Genomic DNA, 21,768 nt, shown 5'->3' with positions numbered 1-21,768 from the left:
TAAGTGTTAGTACAGCAGTATTACCTCTAGTGAAACCTTCACTATAATGAAAAAAAAAATCTCAGTCTAAGTAGACTTTGATCTTGTTAACATAACACTTTTTTTTAGAGATCAAGGAACAAGATCTTACTATGGTTTTTGGCCAAAATCAAAGTTTTAACATGGAAAATTACAAGGTTTGATAGAAAGCCTTTTTCATTGTTAAAAAAACCTTTTCCACTTAAACATTTTTTTTTTCCTTAGGTATTTTATGGTTCTCATTCAGGAAATGGCCTTAAAAGTTGATCAGGGGTTTCTAGGAGCTATTACTGCACTGTTTACCCCAACAGCTGATCCTGAAGCCGAAAGAAAATGGGTAATAATTTTTATTTCTTGGGAAAATTATAAAGTAAAAAAATTAAATCAACCATTCTTTGCACTAATTGTAGTAGGAAAAAAAATTAAAATAGAAATTCTTGATTAATTTTTTTCAGACAGAGTTAATCCAGGAAGACTCTGATGCTATAAACACAGAATTAGTGGAGACCTCAGTGACTGATACGTCCATTCTTAGTTTCTTTGAACATTTCCATATTTCTCCTATTAAGGTTTGTTATAATTACTATTTTGAAAATTTGACAGTATTGTAGAACTTTTAAAGGTCCTGTGTACAAATGTGGGTTTTAATTTGTTGCATCAAGTATTTGGTGGGAATTTTGTTTGATTAATTGAAATAATTAAGACAGTTCTCTGACATATGTACAACCATAATTCCCACAGAGAAACCACCAGAGCGTGCTTTCTAGTCTTGAATTAATAACCCCTTTCTTCAAGGAAAAAGCTGACAAAAGCATTTCTTAATTAAGCGAAGAAGTGCTCACCAATGTTTAATGTTTTGGTTGCACTTTGTAACTACTGTCACTGTCTGAATAGAAAGCTATAATGGGTTTCCTAACCAGAATGTGAAAACGCTGAAGTAGGCATTATACTGTTGATGTGGTGTTTTTCACCCTTCCAAAATTTGATTGTAACTAAGAGAGTGGAAAATTGGATACCTTTCACTTGCCTGATTTTGTACTTTATGAACCCATTTCCTTACCTCCTTTTGTTATTCTTTTTAGCTTTTATAGGGGAAGGTGACTGCTTAGAGAATTCACAAATGCTGTCAACCATGAAGCTCTAAACTTGTATAATGGGCCAGATTTACAATTAAATAACTCTTTTAAAATATTGATGATCCTTTACAGTCTCCAAAACTGTTTATAGCACATTATTTTTAGTTGCATTCACCAATCCTTTCAGCTAAATGAATAGATTTATAAAATGCAATTATTATTTTAAATTGATACATTAGTTTGGTGTTATCAGACATATCCATAGTGTTAGGTTTAAAATTGATATTGTTTTATGTGGTATCATACACAACTTCTTTTTCATTATTAATTGAAAATCAGTTCTTTATGAGATTGAGCAGTACCTTCAACAAATTATTTACTAAAGGCCTGCTATCAAAATTGCAAATTATTTACTGAAGGCCTGCTATCAAAGTTGCTGTGGAAGGTGTAAAATGACTTTATGGAGTTTATAATCTCGGCGGTATTAAAGATTGATGATTTACCTATACGTATTTTTAGGCACACTGGGAATTGTGCCATGAAGTTGAATAATTAAGATCATGAACCATGGTCATTTTCTTATTCCATGGTGACTTTGCCCTAGGAAAAAGCTGGATCTCTTTTCACCTAAGATTACTTTCCTGGATCCCAGCAGTCTGTGACTCTGAAGATGGGCAAAAGTCCACATCAGAGAAAAAAACTCAACAACCAGGCTTTCTTGGCTTTACCCCAAGTCCCCTCTGTTGTGCTCTCTGTTGATGAGGGAAAATGCCTAGAGAATGGCAGAATGAGAAGGGAGAGTTATCTGCTTTACCTACACATGTTGAATTACCTTACGCCTGTGTCTTCTGGTACTCTTGCCTTCTGGCACTGTTGCACTAATGATGATGCAGCACAAAGTAGAAGAAGCTAAATGGGAATGTGAAAATCTCATGGTTAAGTACTGAGTTGAAGGGTCTGTGGAAGCTGAAAAACTTATTACTCTTTTAAAAATTTGTTTAGAACTTGCTAATTGTTGCCATAATAGTCAAGTTCTTGTTACTTGTTATTATTGTATGATTATACCACAGTTGTTATTGTTAGTTGTTACCATAAGTTGTTTATCTTATTGAATTAAAATAAATGATTGTCCATTATTTCAAGTGTTAGACTACTTGTGGGCCAGTTGACACATTTTTCTCCTTAAAATGATGATGCTATTTTTGCAAAGTGTTTTGGTCTCCTCCATATAAACACAATGGTATTTATAGGCTTTGAATAAAATTATAGTTCAATTTTGGGGATAGACTGATTTGTATTTTATCAAAAGGTAAATATGAGAATCAGAGCTGTTCAGTGTAATTTACTGAGTAACAAATAGTAGTTTTCTTTAGGACTCTAATTGAAAGATAGAACATTTGTTTGTATCTGGACGATCTGGCTTCTATGTATATAAATATTTTTGTTTTTAGTTTTCATTTATTGAACATTATTTTTCTTATAGTTGCACTTGAGTTTGTCTTTGGGTTCTGGCAATGAAGAGTCAGACCAAGAAAACCAGGAAATGATTCCAATTCATTCTGTCAATCTGCTACTGAAAAGCATAGGTGCTACTCTGACTGATGTGGATGACCTTATATTCAAGTAAGAGTTATGTTAAAGTGTATTGGGGAGGTTTTTATATCAGAATGATGTTTCTGGATATTAATTATCTCCATTTGTGCTAGAATGTTAGCTTAGAAAAATGATAATTCTTACTACTTATTCTTGAATAATTTGGTCCCTTTCTAATTATGCCCTTTAGGTATACTTATTTTACTCATAAAGATAAGGTAAAGAGTCTAATATCTTCTGCAGTTATCAGTATCTAGATAATACATGAATATAGTATAAACATTGAATTAGTTTAGTAGTATATTATAAATTGACCATGTTTTAAAAGGAATTATATTTAGAAATATATAGCAACAGGATTAGATTTCAGTATAATTATATGGCAAAGTATAGATAATAGCTCCTTGCTACATTTAATATAAGAATATTTGTGTGTGCCCGACACATATAAATTCAATGAATGTTTATTGAATTGAATATTCAACAGTGGTACTAGAGAAAAAAATTCATTAATATTATTTTCACCTCACTTGTACACTATCAAATTTCATAGGAATTGAAGGCTTAAACAAAAAATTGAAATAGAGGGGCTTCCCTGGTGGCGCAGTGGTTGGGAGTCCGGCTGCCGATGCAGGGGACACGGGTTCGTGCCCCGGTCCGGGAGGATCCCACATGCCGCGGGGCGGCTGGGCCCGTAAGCCATGGCCGCTGAGCCTGCGCATCCGGAGCCTGTGCTCCGCAACGGGAGAGGCCACAGCAGTGAGAGGCCCGCGTACCGCAAAAAAAAAAAAAAAAAAAAAAAAAATTGAAATAGAGAAACAAAGACTAAGGAAAAATAGAAGTTAATCGCTATCAAATCTCTGAATAAAAGGAAACCTTTCTGTTTAAAAACAATGAAAAAATCCCAATGGAAAAATACAAAATTGATTTGACTACATAAAAATTAAACTCTTACAACAAAATCAATGAAAACACTTAAAAAACAAAGGGCTAGAAAAATATGATGACAAGTATAAGAAAAGATAATAATCTTAATTTTTAACCTAAAAGTTCCAATGCCATAGGTGCCAGAGGACAATGTGAGATAATTCACAAAAGGGAAGATACAGTGGCTAATAGATATTAGAAATGGTTAGCTTTATTATTTATCAAAGAATATATGCAAATTAAAACAAGTTATCAAAGCTTTCAAAATATGAGAATCCTAGTACTAGAGAGGGGTGGATCTAAGAAATGGGCACTTTTTTTTTTTTTTTTTTTTTTTTACTATTTGTATCAGTGGAAAGGGATCTATTCAAGAGCCTTAAATGTTTTTGTAGTCTTTCACTCATTAATTATTTTGGGCGGGAATTCGGTCCAAAAAATAATCTTGAAACACAACCAAAGTTATATTCAAGATACACATAGCAACATTATTATGTCAAAATTTTAAAATGTCTGACCATGGAAGAATTGTTTGTTATGACATGTTCACACGATGGAATGCTATGCATTATTAAAAATGGTTACATAGAATTTTGAAAACACAGAAGAATATTTATCCACAATGCTGAGTGTAAAAATGCATCCAGAATGTTTTAATATTTTTCAATTGCACAGAAAAGAAAGAATTCAAAGTGGAAAATGAGAAGAAGAAAAAACTTAAAAAAAAATCCACTGTGTGGTGGGATTATGGTCAACTTTTTTAAACCTTTTTACTCTTTGTTTATGAAAGATTTGCATGAGAATGCACTATTTTTATAGTAGTTTTGTTATACTAATATTTAAGATCTCAAACAAATTATGTGTACAAACCTAATTGTGAATTAGCAATGATTATCATTGAAATTTTAAGTCTTTTTTTTTTTCAAAAAATAATCTTAGTACTTTTGACACTTTCTCCTCCCAGACTTGCTTATTATGAAATTCGATATCAGTTTTACAACAGAGATCAGCTCATGTGGAGTGTTGTTAGACATTACAGTGAACAGGTAATTTCCTATCATAGTAACTCATAAGGAATATACTTCATAAAATATCAAAACAAAACATTTGTATGTGATTGTACAGTGTGTGACATTTACCTAATTTACTGCAGTTCTCAATCTCATTACTTAGTTTTCTTGAATGATTAATTTCTATTTCTTTAGTTTTTCCCCACCCCCGTATAAACTTTTTTAAAAAGTTTCCCTTAGTGTTTTTTCCCTTTGCAATTGTACATTTACCACTTTGAGAAAGAATAGTAATTTAGGAGTCAATACATTTTATTCCTTCAATGACTATAGTTTCTAAGCATAGTCTAGTAGAATTGCGAGGAAGCCAGGTTCCTCCCTTTGCCTGTTACTCCATGGTTCGAGTTCTATGCACAGAAACATAGTAGTTGTTTTGGGGCACTAGGGTTCCATTGCTATACTGTGGAACTCCAGGGTGACGTTTCTCTTTCTTTCCTCTGCTGGCAGGTCCTTTCTCTTGTGGTGTATAGACATTATGTTTTTTACATGTTCAAATAAGGATATTTTTTCTTTTTTTGTTTGTTTTTGTTTTTAACCCATCTAGTTCATAGAAATAGTGATAATAACAAAAGTAAGTACCAGTTATTGAAATATATATTCATTTAATATGCATACTCAGCCATGCAAGGTCAGTATAATAGACCTCCCATTTTATAGATGAAAAGAGGAAGGCCTATAGAGACTAAGTGACTTGTCCAAGGTTACATAACTGCCAAATGGCAGACTTTGCCCCAAACCTTGGTTCTGTCCAATTTGAAAGACCCATGTAAAAGTACTAACATAATGCCTGGCACATAGTGAAAGATCAATTAATGGTCGTAATGGTGTTTATTCTGCAGCGCTTTCCTTTAACAAACCTAATTTAGTCAGTATCCCACTTTCTTACTGCATCATGATGTTGTTCCTTACAATAGTTGCAGCAGACTTCATTTATTTTTTTTCCCCTGTAGTTCTTGAAACAGATGTATGTCCTTGTATTGGGCTTAGATGTGCTTGGAAACCCATTTGGATTAATTAGAGGTCTGTCAGAAGGATTTGAAGCTTTATTCTATGAACCCTTCCAGGTATTGATCTTTCATTTATTTTAAGTATAGTATAGAAAAATGGATGTTCTATATTTTATGACAAGTAATTTGTATTTTAATTGTATCTGGGGACTGAATAATGTTCAAATAACATATCAATTTTATATTTTTTTTAAATTACTAGAGATGACATTAAAAGATTGTTTTAGAATTAATTGAGCACTTCTAGTGTCTGGGTAATAGAACATCCCCACGTTTTCTAGGATTTAATGTAGTTGTAAGGAAGAGTGCTAGGTGGTTTGAGACCCATTTCAAGGCTGTTTCACCAATATGGAAAGGACTAATGGGCACTAAAAGCTGACTTTGTTACATAGTCAAGCTTTCCTCTAACCTGTTCTCCATTTAACGGATCCAGGAGCCTAGTGTGGTGTTTAGAAGGACAAAGCAAAGAGAATAAATAGGGAGAACAAGAGAGCCGAAACTGTGGGCTCTTAGTCTTGTTGTCATTGTGGCTTGCTTTAGCAGTCAGATGGCACTTGGTCCTGGGAGGCCAACTTCAGATTGTGACTGAAGCCAGTGATTTACTCCTCTCCAATTTTTGTCATCTTAAAGGGCCTGCTGAGATCATGTGGGTTGAAAGTATCTTCAAACACAATAGGTATTCCATCAGTATTTGGGTTAGAAGGTGAAAACTGTCACCACAATGTTTATGTATCTTTACAGATTCTGTATTTTCATGGAGACCCTGAAATACTAGATTCAAAGTCTTAAACTTATTTAAACTTTAAGTAGCAAACTTTTTATTTTCCGGCCAGGGTGCTGTTCAAGGCCCTGAAGAATTTGCTGAGGGGTTAGTAATTGGAGTAAGAAGTCTCTTTGGACACACAGTAGGTATGTATCACATATTTGTGTGTGTGTGTGTGTGTGTGTGTACGTATTTTTAATTATAGTTATTATAAAATGCATTGTTTATGAAAAACATGATTATGTTTAATAAAAGAGGGATTCGTTTTATAATAATCCTTTTAAATGATGTGTTCTCTTGTTCTTAAGTGGAAAATAATTTAACACTGACCTGCTGAGTTTTTTTAATATGTCTTTGTTGTGTTGAATCAATGTACTTTAAATAGTTTTATTCCTCTTCTTGCTAAGTGGGAAATGGAAAAAATAAATGCATTTTTGTATATGAGACAGAATTTTAAGCACCTGTTAGTTTAAATCAGCCGCATGCTGTATATTGTGGTAATGCTCTTTAAAGAAACAGTGTGACTTACTTCTCTTGACCTTCTGATAGGTGGTGCAGCAGGAGTGGTATCTCGAATCACTGGTTCTGTTGGAAAAGGTTTAGCAGCAATTACAATGGACAAAGAATATCAGCAAAAAAGAAGAGAAGAGATGGGTCGGCAGCCTAAAGATTTTGGTGACAGCCTGGCCAGAGGGGGAAAGGGCTTCTTGCGTGTAAGTCTCCTGCTGAATCTTCAAGAAATGCTTACTTTTATATACACTTTAGAATATGTACTGGTTGTTTGGCACTTGGAATACTGCTTGTGAGTAAAGGTCTGTCAGAGGATCAGTAGTGATAAATTGTGGACTTTGTTTCCTTTTTTGTTCTCCTTCCCTTTATCACCATCAGTTCTACCCCCCAATTCCTGGACTTAGTTTGGCACTCAGCTGGAGTGAAAACTGTAATGATGGCAGCTTAGCACTAGTGGCGAGGGGGCAGGTAGAGCGGAGGAATGTGGAGGTAACTGGAGGGGGGAGGAATTCTTCAGGTCATCGTCAGTCGACCGTTTCTATGGAAGGGAGGCATACAAGCTACAGGTTATAAACCAGGAACTACCTTTCACTACTTTTTAGGTACAGTTATATACGAATACCGTTTAATTATACAGGTAATATATGACTGTCCTCATTATATAGGTAATAATAGGAACTTATAAGTTCTTTTTCTAAACGAGTAATGGAAACATAGGTAAGGCTATAAAGTACTCTTTGATAACCGCTTACCTCTTCTGAGAGGTATCTAATCTTTTCAATATAGTATATATCCTTCAGTTCCTTTTCTGTGTGTTTATTTAATATGCAGGTATTTTTAGTTACTATCGTTACTTGACAGTTATTTAAAGAATGTACAAATATTATTTTTTTAATTTTGAAAATAATTCAGGAGACTGTAACTGCTGTGTTTGTGCCAGTGATTTGTAATGTTTTGTGTATTCTCTAAAGTGCTTTACTTGTCGGGATATTTGCTGTCCTTCAGAGGTCCCTTCATTTTCAATTTTCCACACTTTCACTAGATTATAGAGTAACCTCATTAGAACTTATAATTAGATGTATAATTTTCTGAGCTTACTCATATACTGATATGGATGGAAACTGAGACTTAAGGTTGTATCAACTGCTAATTGGTGTCAGAGTCAGATGTAGAAAATTTTCACCTGTTTACTCCTTTGTCTATTATGAAGTTCTACAAAGTGCTCCATTTAAAATTTGCTATGATGTAATATTTTAAAAATCCTAGCGCTCACTTATATGTGCATGTTGTTCTCTGTCAGGTCCTCATTAAAAAAAAGTTATTTCTAGTATGTCTGTAGAGACCTCTAGTGGTTGGTTTAAAATTAAGCACCTTCCTTTCGGGCTTGACTTGATTGGTTTCTCTCTCAGGGAGTCGTTGGTGGAGTGACTGGAATAATAACAAAGCCAGTGGAAGGTAGGTTGAGAACGTTTCCTTCCTGTACAGAGTCTGAGGAGTTGATACATGGTAAAATGTTGTTTAATGAGCATAACTTTCCTCAGGATGTGAAGAGGTTAAGTAGTAGACTGTGTCTCAGACTTTGGATGCTATTTTTAACAGGGCCATAGTTAGACTAGAGTCCCTTGGGCCATCAATAGCAATTGACTCTTTTTTTTAATCCTATTAAAAAAAAAAGCACATTACTTTATTCAGTACAGTCCCTATCAAAATCGCAGTTAGGTTTTTTGCAGAAATTGACAAGCTGATTCTAAAATTTATATAGGAATTCAGGGGAACCCCGAATAGCCAAAACAATCTGGAAGAAAAGAAGGAAGTTGGAGGACTTACACTGTCCAATTTTAAAACTTACTATAAAGTTAAAGTAGCTAAGACAGGTGGTGCTGGCATACAGGTACACATATAGATCAATGGAATAGAATTCATATTCCAGAAATACATCCTTACTTTTATGGTAGATTGATTTTTGACAGGGGTGCTAAGATAATTCCATAGGGAAAAATAGCCTTTTCAACAAATGGTGCTGGGACAACTGAATATAAACATAGAGTTTATATATGTGACCTAGCAATCCCACTCTTAGGTATATACCCAAGGGAATTAAAAAGCTATATTTGCTTTAAAAACTTGTACATAAATGTTTATAGAAGCATTATTCATAATAGCCAGAATGTAATAGCAACCCAAATGTTCATCATCTAATGCATGGATAAACAAAATGTGGTATATCCTTACAAATAAGTTATTATGCAGCTATAAAAAGAAATCAAGTATTGATATAAGTACAAGATGGATGAACCTTGAAAGCATGATTCTAAGTGAAAAAGGCCAGTCACAAAAGACCACATATTGTATGATTCCATTTGTAGGAAATGACCAGAATAGGCCAATCCATACAAATAGAAAGTAGGTTAGTGGTTGCCTAGGTCTACAGGGTGGGGAGGAAGGAGGTAAATTGCATAGGATTGAGAAGAGGGTTTAGGGGGAAATGATGGGGAATGATTGCTAATAGGCATGGGGTTTCTTTTTGAGATAATAACAGATTTTCTAAAATTGATTATGGTGATAGTTGCACAACTCTGAATATACTATAAAAAACATTTAACTTGTATACTTTAATGGGTGAATTATATAGTATTTGAATTATATTTTAATAAAGTTCTTATATATTTTTTTTTTTTTTTTTTTTTTTTTTTTTTTTTTTTTTTTTTTTTTGCATTACGTGGGCTTCTCACTGCTGTGGCCTCTCCCGTTGCGGAGCACAGGCTCTGGACGCGCAGGCCCAGCAGCCATGGCTCACGGGCCTAGCCGCTCCGCGGCATGTGGGATCTTCCCAGACCGGGGCACGAACCCGTGTCCCCTGCATCGGCAGGCGGACTCTCAACCACTGCGCCACCAGGGAAGCCCCTTATATTTTTTAAAAAGTGCACTGCTTGAAAAATCTCCTGATTGTTGGCAAAAAAAAAAAAAATAATAATAATCCCACAATATTTTCTGGTCAGTTCTTAGATCTTCCAGCCATAGGTACTGACTAGACTCCAGGATCAGTAGTTGTAAAATTTTAGTGTGCCTTGGGGTTACCTTGGGGGCTTGTTAAAACACAGATTACTGGCTGGGAATGGGGGCTAATAATTTGCATTTTAACACACCTTGAAAACTGCTGTTGTATCACATGTTAGGATTAAATTCAACTTCTTTAGATAGTCAAATTCTAGGAACTTCCTGGGTAAAACAGTTCAGTATTTGACTTAGGCTTTTGTTGAGTTCAAAGTTACTTATTTTAAAATCTCTATTCTTTCATTGTCTTTGGTTTTATGAAGGTGCCAAAAAGGAAGGAGCTGCTGGATTCTTTAAAGGAATTGGAAAAGGGCTTGTGGGTGCGGTGGCTCGTCCAACTGGTGGAATAATAGATATGGCCAGTAGCACCTTCCAAGGAATCCAGAGGTAACTAAGTGCACACTGTGTGCAAGCAATGTGTCTGTGTGCTAATTGTTGCCAGGAATACATAAGTAGGTTAAATACTCTGCCTGTGCATGAGGACCTTAAAGTCTAATTGAAAGCTCTAACAGGTTCACAAGGTAGAGTGCCCCCAGAAAGGAGTAAGAAGAGATGTTTTTTTATAGCCAGTTTCTCTTTTATTCAACAAGTGTTTATTGGTCCCTACTATATGCCAGGCAGTGTGCTAGACACCACAGATACAAAGAGTGGATGGCCTACTCCCTGCCTTTATTGTTTTGACATTTTCTTTTCTTTAAGAAAAGGTGGGGAACTTGGAGTCAAACCTACTTGGTTTTTTGTTTTTTTGGTTTTTTTAAATTAATTAATGTATTTATTTATTTTTGGCTGCGTTGGGTCTTCATTTCTGTGTGAGGGCTTTCTCTAGTTGCGGCAAGCGGGGGCCACTCTTCATTGTGGTGCGCAGGCCTCTCACTATCATGGCCTCTCTTGTTGCGGAGCACAAGCTCCAGACGTGCAGGCTCAGTAGTTGTGGCTCATGGGCCTAGGTGCTCCGCGGCATGTGGGATCTTCCCAGACCAGGGCTCGAACCTGTGTCCCCTGCATTGGCAGGCAGATTCTCAACCACTGCGCCACCAGGGAAGCCCTAAACCTACTTGGTTTTAATACTTTTCACATTATTTTGGGCAAGTTATTTAAAATTACTCTGTTTATCAAATATTGATATACTGTGTTACGTAGTACAGTGTTTAATCAACACATATATATTTGTATTATTTTGAAAGTTTCTTACATGTTTTCTTATATGTACTTACTCTGCTGCCTTACACAGGGTGGCAGAATCAACTGAGGAAGTGACCAGGCTCCGTTCCCCTCGCCTGATCCATGAAGACGGCATCATTCGCCCTTATGACAGACAGGAATCTGAGGGCTATGATTTATTTGAGGTATAAATTCTATTCTTCATGGTCACGAGTGAAATTTAATTTTAAAGATTTCTAGGATCAGGATTTCATGGGTGGTTCCTAAAGTTCGTGATTCATGAACTTCTTTAAAGGTGACACAGGGAACGATGGTAGGGTAGAATTTGATTATTTATTTGTTTATTATATTAGCATAATGTATTAAATGGGAGTAACTCATCATTTTTTTTTCTGCACAGGATCAAAGCTTTTTAGTGCAGAAAGGATAATCTTAAAAGAAGTCATAGGCTTTATTACTATTTGTATGTTAGCTCCTTTAGTTTGCGTTGTTAACTTTGGTCTCCTACTTTGTAGCTAATTATTGGAATTTCACTGCTTCCTTTTCTCCCAACCAAATTAATTTATTTGGACTATATTGTAAATCTAGATTTATTTAGGTAAACAGAAGCTGGAGGAGAGAAAAAAAGATTATGTACAATTTAATCTTTTTAAACCTTAAAAACTTTTTAAAGGATTTTTTTGGCTTTTATTTTAGTTTAATTTTACTGTATTTAAATAATACACACATATGTAAATTGCTGTTCTCCCATGACTAGCTTTCCTCCAAAATAAAATTAGTAATATTTTCCAACTTTGACTTTAAAATAAAATGACTCTTCATTTTTCTTAGACTTTGATTTTTATAGTATGTGATTATATTTTATCTTTCTGCATGCTTCTAACTTTATTTTCTTTCTTTTTCTGCCTACACAGCAAGAACTGGAAATACAGGAGTAAATGTTTTCTATACTACTACTTGATTTCATCCTTAAAAATCAAAACAAACTGTGGTATTAATTGACTGTCCTGATTTATTTAGAGTGAGAGTCCATTAAAATGAAGTTTCCTTTACATTTCTCACCTCTATCTGAACTTTTTATTGTAGTGGCTTGACTACAGATAAAAATTATGATATTCCTGGTAATACTGTACAGGAGTAAGAGGTCAATATAAAAGATGAAAGGATATAGGAAATCAACTCACTTTTACATTTAGTTGGAGGAACACTTTATTGAACTCACAAGTGGATACTTCTACTATCATTTTGAGAATTTCATCTTTTCTTACGGTATTCATGTGCATTTCTGGTAAAGTTGGGGAAAAAAACAATCCTTATGTTCAGTCTATTATGTGTTCTTTATGTATGTGAGTCCTGCTGATAAGAGTTACATAACTATTATATGTTTCACAAATCACCTAAATTTACTCAAGTTACAGAACTATTGACTGGGGCATATATTTTAAGAAGTGAAGTATCAGTTGCTCTGGGTCTGTCCTTAGACCTCAAATAAGAGTTGGCACATGAATTTTGAGAATATGTTTCCTTAATCTCTTTTTCTTTTTTTAACTCCTTGGTACTCTTGCTAGATAAGTGGCAATCATTTTCTCATTATGTTATATATATTCCTAGCCTTTAGTATTTATACCTTTTAAAAATTAAGTCTCCTTATTGGTTATGCTTATTTCACAATTATTAGTTTTAATTAATGTAAATAGAAGTTGAACAAGTAATTAAGCAGATTACTTATGTGGCTTTTGGATTTATAGATGTCTTTAGTTTTAAAAACCAACCACGTTTGCTTTTAAATCCTGCGAGAGGATTCATTATCCTAATGAGAACAAAAAAAATTATAAACTATCATTTTGAAATTAGTGGCCCCGTAGTTAATTTCAATATAAGTTATATTTTGATTTTTCTTTTTTATAAATGATAGAAATGCTTGATTTAGCAGTGTCTTATCTAGCAACTTTCATGCTTCCTCCCAAAAGTGAAACCAAAGTATAAACTTAGATTTAACGTGTTGTAACATTTAAAGAGAATGAAGCTGTTAACGCACAACTGTTCAGTTGTATTATACATTTTTTAAACTATAGTTATCAAAAGAATAAATTGAATCCTTCATATTTAAAACAAGGACTCTTTAAAGAAGAAAGAATGACCTTCAAAGACTAGCCTAAAACTATAGCTGACAGACTTTTCTTGTGCCTGAATAATTGAGGGTTGGCAAAAATGTTGCCTCATGTACAGTTTCTGTGAGAATCAAGCACAGTAACTAATTCAATATTCTGTCTTAAATCATCACTAATAATTATTCTTCCTTCTTAGGTAAAAGTAATGATTTTTAATTTTCCTGGATATATTACAATTTTAATGAGACTTCTGGAAAATCTTATGACTTGTTAAAATTTTTTTCTTTATTGTTTACTTCTTGATTGTTTAGCTCTGTATGTTATTCTTTTCCTCATGATTTCCCTTTTTACAACTGCATGTCAGTAAGCACAAAACTTCAAGAAACTTTATTATTTTAGCTAAATAATAGTCATCCGATTTAGTAGTTTTTGTTAAGATATGAGAACTGGAAGAAATAGAATGATTGTACATTAAGAACAAGACTTGGTAATTTTCTTCCATGGGTAGCAAGGGTAGGCATGGATAATTAAGAAATTTAGGCTGTTTCATCCCTTGCCCACTTTGCTGTAATCAGTTAGTTGGGTACAAAGTATTTGATAATCTAGACTGTGTTTGATATACAGAAGAAAGGAGACTTCTGTCCTTAAGGGACCTAGTATAACAAAATGTGTAAATATTAAAGAGCACTTGAGGGTAAAATTATGTCCTCCTAGTGCTTAGTGTAATGTGGGTACATTCTAAATAATTTATTTGGGAATCTTTTGATTTACCCCATTTTCTTTTTCTCCTGAGTATTGCTCTGTATTCTTTAATTTAATACTGAGCTTTGAAAGTTACTGAATTATATACTATGTTTTCATAGGATATACTCTTACTTATCCTCTGTTTTTCTAGGATAATTATCATGACACACACACACATATATATGTACACACAGACATATATATTTATATATAGCCAGTTTTTATTTAATATTCATCTTGATTCACATAGTTATGATTATATCATATTTTAAATGGTGTTCCTTGCTTTTTTGTTTTAATTATATTTTTCCATGTTCTTAGACATGCTTCATTCTTGCATTACCGTCTGTTGAGATCAATTTACCTCGTATATTTGACCATTCCCAGTTCTTGACATTAAAATTGTTTCTGTTATTTTACTAACAGTAAGAATGCTGTGATAAACATCATTAAACATAATGTTTTTTCATATCTTATATTATTTCCTTAGAATTTACTTGAAAAAATTGAATGGTTTTGCTAAATATTGTAAATTCTTCAAGTTGCATTTTGGGAAGGGAGAGTAAATATTTTATAAACTAATCTGCCACAAAGACTGAATCTCAGAGTGTAGTGGGTTTTAGAAGTGCTGGAAACCAGGTTTCTGTAATGTATTATGGTGATAAATATACTTTAAAAGCTTCAGTTTTTTTAAAGTACAAAGCCTGATAACTAATGAAAATGCATACAAGATGGAAAGTGGGTAGTATTTCTTGTACATTTCATCTCAAATCTAAATATTTTAACATTTAAATTTCAAAGCTGAAAGTAAAAGCACTAAATTGTTATATTCATTTCCCATATTCTCTTTAAAGGAATTAAGGTATAAATGTTAAAAGATTTTAGCTAATTCACACAGGGAAGATGTGAAACAAGTGACTATTAAACTCCACTTCTCTCTGAGACTCATTCCGAGGTTGAGACCCCATTCTCTGGGGATTCATCTTCCTTGTTCATGGCTTTTTGTAATTGTCAAGGAATGACTGGGAACCAAGGATATTTAAAAAAATATGTATTTGAAATAATAACAAGTGTGCTTTCTCTGCTTGTGATTATTATTGATTATATTCTCCTTTTGATAATATTGATATTGTATTCTTGGTTATAAAATGTTAATATCTTATAGGTATGTTTATGTTTTATATTTTCATATATATTATCTCATCTGATTTTTAATTATTATATATAATGTCAATAATATTTCATTAGCATTAATTATAAAAATAACTTTATTAATTTTAATGTGTGTTGACTAAAGTCACAATAGTTTTGAGATGGTTAAAAAATAAATGTATTTTAATGCGCTACTATTTATACTTGAATTATTTTATGCTTGTAATTGTCTTTAGTAATAAATTGTGCCAGCTATTTGAAATCTTAGAAATTCTTCATGTTTGTATTAAGATTGTCATTAAATTTTCTTTTCTACCAGGAATATAATTCAATACACGCTTGTACTTCTCATGCATGTTTAATGTATAAGACCAAATATTCAAAAATATTAAATATCAGTTATCTTGGAATTTTATTATGTGTATATCTACTTCTCTGTAAATCAGTGGTTCTTAACCTTTGAGAAGGATCACAGACCCCTTTTAAAAATCTGATGAAAAGTATGAACTGTCCTTTGAAAAAAGTTCAGAAATGCATTTTCAAAATTTTATATTCTTTTATGGTAGTTCATAGACCTCCCAAAGTCCTTCCGTGGACCCCAGGGTAAAGACCCCTGTAAAGTTAATGTCCAGTTTTAGTATAGGTTCATATTAATGAAAATGTCTGATTATTTCTGGTAAATATTTAAAAGCTTCTGAGTTATGCAACAAGATATATTTTATTAGAAGATCACTTAGTGTTTAATACTTATATGTCTTTTAAGGCACAGTGAAAGTTAATTTATACTATGAATATTTTTCTAGCTTCACGTGCCAATCTATAGAATTGTGCTTTTGGTTTTAATAATTTTTTCCTAACTGGTACTGTTATTATGATTAGCTAATATAGAGTGTTGGAAATACTATTTGGATGCATGTACAACCCAAATCTTGAGTCTTCTTTTCTTTTCAGAATCATATCAAAAAGTTAGAAGGAGAGACTTACCGATACCACTGTGTTATTCTGGGAAGGAAGAAGGCAAGCCTTATGGTTACAAATAGGTATTGACTTCAAGTGACGTTTTTTAAAATGCTGACTATATAGATTATAAGAATTTTGGAGATTAAAATGGCAGAGGATTTAGATAACTATGCTTCAACTGCAAAATGTTCATTGTCATAGAATCACAGAAATACAGATCTGGATAGGTCCTTCGAGATCATCTATTCTGACCCTCTCATTTTGGAGATGCTGAAACTGAGACTTAGCATGGTTTAAGGGCTTAACCAAGTTACACAACTTCTGAGAGACGGAGTCTAGAATAGACTTTATAAGTGCAGCAGTGATACCTTTATATGTGAATTATAAATCCAGTTATGGAGGGTGAATTCATGAATCAGTTTTTCTCACTAGGTTTTATTTTGGATGATTAGCATACCTTTTAAAAGGATGGTATTATTTCTTTGTGTTCCAGTTTTTTCTAAGTATTTTGGGAGTGGTAGATAATTTTTCCCAATAAAAGAACTTGGACTAAACTACTAAGTTTATTTTCCTGAGATTTACCTTACATCACTTATTCTAATTATAGATTAATAATTTTCAAAACATTCTAAGTTATGTATTTTGTAGGACTAAGGCAAAGCACTTACAGTAGGTAACATCTGCATTAGATTCCTTACTATTGCATTTAAATATATTTAGGTGGCAAGGAGAGAAAGGAAAGCATTAGGATTCAGGCTTAAACCTACAAGCTGTTTCTAAGAGAGAGTTAACTAGTCTTCTGATTTGCCTATTAATTAAGAAGTAAAATATTCACAAAACAATCTAAAAAGCAGTTTTTATGCTTTTTATGTAATTCAGCACTAAGCAGTGAAAATCAGTGGGGTTTTTTTGTTTTTGTAATATGTAATACTTTAGTACTTGTTTGATTTAGGCATTTCGTAGGAATATTAATGTGTACATTATACATCTGTTTTTCTTCAAATAAATTGAAAAATCATAGTAATTTGAAATCTAATCCCTTATAGAGCTTTTCAGGAGGCAATTAGAAAAATAATATTCCTGACCAGTGCAATGACAGTCTCTCTTAGATATGAGTGGGTAGCCTTAAGAGACCAGGGTTGGGTGACTGAATATGGAAGAGAAGGGAATACAAGATGACTTCGCTGGTTTTTGGCTTGAGTACCGTTTACAGTAATTTGAGGGAAACGATGATGATTTTGTTTCTGTTCTGAGCTTAATGAGTTTGACGTAGCTTTGAGATATCAAAGTAGAGGTGCCTCAGTAGTCAGGGAGACATACAGATACAGGTATAAGCGTAGGTAATTGTAGTTTGGGTAAAGATCTGGAGTTGAGATCTAAGAAACCATCCTGAGAGAATATGTTAAACAGAAGAAGACCAAGATTTGCACTCTGGCAAACATGGTGCAGGAGGAAGAAAGTGAAGGAGATTGAAGGTGGCAGGAGAACAGTAATATTGTTCAAGAGTACGATGGTCAAGCGTAGAGTTTTAAGACAATCAGAATGGTGAATTTCGTTTGATGCAGTGATTTGTAATAGCTATCTTTAACTCTTAGCTCTATCATCTGATTCTCTACTAGGCAGGAGGTGGGGGGTGGAGTCCACTTCCTAGAGACTGTTTGGAATGTGTAGGGGTGTTGGAAGTTGTCGCAATGATTAGAGGCCCTGAGGCGCTTAGTAGCCTGGGGCCAGGGATGCTGTACTTCCTACAGTGCACAACACAGTCCCGCAAGTTCAGTAGCACCTGTGCCGAAAAATACAGTGCCAGGGGTCTGTATCAGTCCTTACCCCATTGGTCACCAAGTTCATTTAACTCTACCTTATAAACATCTAGAATCTAGCTCTTCTCACAGCCAAAGTCAAAATTTCTTGAAAGCCTCCCCTACCCCTGACCCCTGCAAAAAAAAACCAAAAAACAAAAATCCTTCAAGATCTGGCTCTAAGCTAATTTTCTCACCTCTGTATATATCCAGTAGTCCAGCTACAGACCTCCACATTCCTCAGATAACTCTTCCCTTTTTTTTTAGAAATATATTTTAAACATTTTTTAAATTAATTAATTAATTTTATTTATTTATTTTTGGCTGCATTGGGTCTTTGTTGCTGCACGCAGGCTTTCTCTACTTGTGGCAAGCAGGGGCTACTTTTCATTGCAATGCGTGGGCTTCTCATTGCGGTGGCTTCTCTTGTTGCGGAGCGCGGACTCTATGCACTCGAGTTCAGTAGTTGTGGCTCGCGCGCTCTGGAGCGCAGACTCAGTAGTTGTGGCGCACGGGCTTAGTTGCTCCACGGCATGTGGGATCTTCCCAGACCAGGGCTCAAACCCATGTCCCCTGCATTGGCAGGCGGATCCTTAACCACTGTGCCACCAAGGAAGTCCCAAGGAAGTCTTCCCTGTTTTGTACTCCTATATATGTTAATGCACTGTTTCCTTGTCTAGAGTATAATTTCCCTTTCCTACCTAGAGAACTTATTCCTTTCAAGAATCAGCTCTTAACGCTACCTACTTTATCACCACGGTCAGTCCCTCCCGTGTGCCGAAAGAATATTCTACACACTCTGCTATTGTTCTTATCTAACTGGGCTGTAGCATTTATTTGCAGGTTTATTTCCCCTTATAGCCTATGGGTACCTCTCAAGCAGAAACCTTGTCTTCTTTGTTTCTCCAGCACCATACACATTTGTAGAATGAACAGTTCTACTTTCCTAGTTTTGCTTTCTGTAATAGAAACTTTAGAATCAAGTATAGTTATATCAGTAACAAATCTGAATCACACACTGGGAAATCAATGTAGATGCCCTTTAAGGATTCTGTGAATTTTTTTTTAATTGCTGTTGAGTAAAATGGGATACTCACTCTGTGATATAGTACATCAGTATTAAAGTGTTCAAACCTGATATTTATTAGTAGGCCTAACGTGAATCTTTGATGACATTTGAGGTTTGTGACATTTCTTTCTTGATTAGAAGGCATATGTGATTGACAGTAAAAAGCAATTAATAATTTTCCAAGTAAAACATTTTCAGGGGCTTCTGCCTTTATTGCTTCCCAGATGAGAGTATAGCTTGTTCCTTACATGTTTTAAAGAGAATGATTTCAGTTTTCTGGTCAGTTAAAAAAAAAAAAGACATTTTTCTGAATTTTGCAAGATTGGCAGAAGGGGAATTTTTGAAGGTCTGCTTTGTTACTTGTGCCATGTTTGCTCTTTATTTGACAGTTACCTTTTTTTTTTTAATGTGAAGCATACATTTTTTAGTGTGCCAGGTTATACTGAGCAAGTAATACCATCCAGCAGAGTGAAATATTAGAGTAATTAACTGTCTTTATCACTACCTGTATGTTTTTGTTTCCTTTTGCAAAATAGACGAGTGTTGTGTATAAAGGAAGTTGAAATCCTAGGCCATGTGTCCGTAGACTGGCAATATCCATTTGAAGATTTTGTACAGTCTCCTATTGTTGATGGAAATCTGCTCAAAATTTCAGTTGAGGTGAGAAAACATGAATCACACCTTTAGAACCAGGAGTTTGTTAAATGAATGGAAACCAGTGCTTTCTGACTCTGTTTTGTAGTTAACTGAATAAAATGTTTGAAGTATTATTATTATTATATGCTGAAAAGTAAGGAGAGATGTAATCTATTTGTGTTCTGTACTTTAGTTTCTGACAGTCCTTGATTGCATTGAGTGAAATATTAAATTTGTTCACTGAAAGAATTAGGTTTCTTTTTGGTAGAATAAAGCATTATTGAGTAGAAGGGTTTTTTTTAACTTCACATGGATATTATTTTGCTATAATCTTAGATACTTCTGGAAAGATTCCCCATTTTAGGCTTTTAGGAGATTATTACAAATATTGTGTCTAAAACACTCACATTTAATAATATTTGACATGTATAGAAGGCTAATGCATTTTAAGTATGTAATAATGCTTTCATGTCTTTCCTCTACATTTTCTATGGAAAAACTTTTTAATTACATAGCAAGTAATTAGCAAAAATGATACCCCATCTTTTGCTTAGTTCGTAGACTCACTTTACTTTGAAATGTATAATTTTTATTATATATGATATAAATTTATTTTCACCCCTTTCAAAAAAAACCAGAAATTACTATTCCAAAGATGGTAATTTCTATATTTTTTCCTAAACAATAATTGTTATCTCTATTCCTGAAACTATCTGAAAAATATTTATCATAAAATTCAGTAGTTAGAGATGTAAGTACCATTATCCTTTAATTTACATTTACTTTCTTTTCATAGAAGTTTACAAGTAAAAGAAACTACCATGAAACCATTCCATTTTGTATTTCAGCCTTACCTCATTGTAGAGTTTCAAAATTTAAATGCCTTGGTATATGAAACATAGTTTTTAGACTAGGAAAGATTGTGTCACTATGCATGTATATTACAGTTTCCTCAGTTATCACTTTTCTTTCACATCAGTGGTGAAAATTGACTCAGTGTATTTTACATTATATAAGAATTTTATCTATCGGCCAAGGAAATGAAGGAAGGGTTTTTTGATTTGTCAGATGTGATGAGTTATCAAGTGGTATTTCTGTAGGCTATTTATCATTGCCTGCAGAAAGCCATCATTTTATGCAGATAGATATGTACTCATCCAATTTCATAAATTTTAACAACTCACATATGGAACCACTATCCTTGTACCAAAATGATTTATTTCTTATCATACTGAATATGTGTATTTGGTTAGTCTAGTGATTATAAAATAGAGTTGACATTTAAGCACTCAATTAAAGGTTATGATTTTTTTTCTTCCCCATAATAATTTCTTATCTGTCATTGTTTGTTTTGAAACAGAAACAAGGTCTGTTCCAAAAAAGAGACAGTGCCAATCAAGGCTGTGTTCAGAAAATTTACTTGCAGGATATCACCACAGCAGAGGTAAACGATTTATTTTAAAGAATGCCCTCTCAGTGTTTTCACTGCAAGTTGAAATAAAAATGTTATAATTAACAATACTTATTACTTTTCCCCAAAGATCTACTAGTTATAGCTTTGGGTGGATATATATGCTTAAAATAATATGTTGTGGGCTTAACAGGGCAGAAGGGTCTTAGCATGATGTGTGTTAACTGTGTATTCTTGTCTTTGGACTTGTGTGGAGAGCTCATACTCTTGGTTTTGTACCTTTCTCCTCCACCACGTGAGCCTGTACTTGTCTTTACCATTCATGGTAAATATTTTGTTTTCCAGAGAGCATGTCGTGCTATTGAGGATGCACGGTCAATGAGACACCAGCAAAAATTGATGAAGCAATCATCACTGAAACTTCTCAGGCCCCAAATACCATCTTAATCACAGATCCCAGGGGGCTGCTGCTGGGAGAAAAGCCAATCACAGTCTTGTCTGTAAACCACTCTTCTTCAAGGAAGCCTTTAGTTTTGGAATTTTTTTCTAGAGTAGTTAGTTTTGGATTTTCCATTTTCCCCCCTTAGTTTTGGCTCTAATTTTGTAGCTGTGTGTATGATAGCAGTCCACTTCTACACTGCCACCTGGATGGGTCAGACCCTTAAATACCACTTTAAACTCAGAGTGAAATTTCCATTAAAATTGTGAAACAA

At 33.9% G+C, this 21,768-nt stretch overlaps 1 protein-coding gene across 4 annotated transcripts in view; it reads left to right on the top strand.

Moving 5' to 3' along the window:
• VPS13C (vacuolar protein sorting 13 homolog C) overlaps positions 1 to 21,502 on the top strand; it is a gene marked incomplete at both ends in the record, with an annotated part of 185,655 nt that extends 164,153 nt beyond the window's left edge. For 2 of the 4 annotated variants that reach the window (XM_079700003.1, XM_079700000.1), the window contains 14 exons: positions 244 to 355; positions 474 to 587; positions 2,578 to 2,717; positions 4,576 to 4,657; positions 5,629 to 5,742; positions 6,519 to 6,594; positions 6,998 to 7,161; positions 8,368 to 8,413; positions 10,276 to 10,399; positions 11,244 to 11,358; positions 16,132 to 16,220; positions 19,545 to 19,668; positions 21,005 to 21,088; positions 21,401 to 21,502. In XM_079700003.1, the coding sequence (XP_079556129.1) occupies positions 244 to 355; positions 474 to 587; positions 2,578 to 2,717; positions 4,576 to 4,657; positions 5,629 to 5,742; positions 6,519 to 6,594; positions 6,998 to 7,161; positions 8,368 to 8,413; positions 10,276 to 10,399; positions 11,244 to 11,358; positions 16,132 to 16,220; positions 19,545 to 19,668; positions 21,005 to 21,088; positions 21,401 to 21,502 (1,486 nt within the window). Of the gene's footprint in view, positions 1 to 243; positions 356 to 473; positions 588 to 2,577; positions 2,718 to 4,575; positions 4,658 to 5,628; positions 5,743 to 6,518; positions 6,595 to 6,997; positions 7,162 to 8,367; positions 8,414 to 10,275; positions 10,400 to 11,243; positions 11,359 to 12,087; positions 12,112 to 16,131; positions 16,221 to 19,544; positions 19,669 to 21,004; positions 21,089 to 21,400 lie in introns of those variants that run through there. The other 2 variants (XM_079700002.1, XM_079700001.1) reach the window with 1 other exon arrangement.
• Positions 21,503 to 21,768: the final 266 nt, after the last annotated feature.

This window comes from Hyperoodon ampullatus, assembly GCF_949752795.1.
Source record: "Hyperoodon ampullatus genome assembly, chromosome: 3".
NCBI classification, from domain to species: Eukaryota; Metazoa; Chordata; class Mammalia; order Artiodactyla; family Ziphiidae; genus Hyperoodon; species Hyperoodon ampullatus.
The sequence above is the reverse complement of the archived record's forward strand: the minus strand, read 5'-3'. Positions and strand labels throughout refer to the sequence as shown.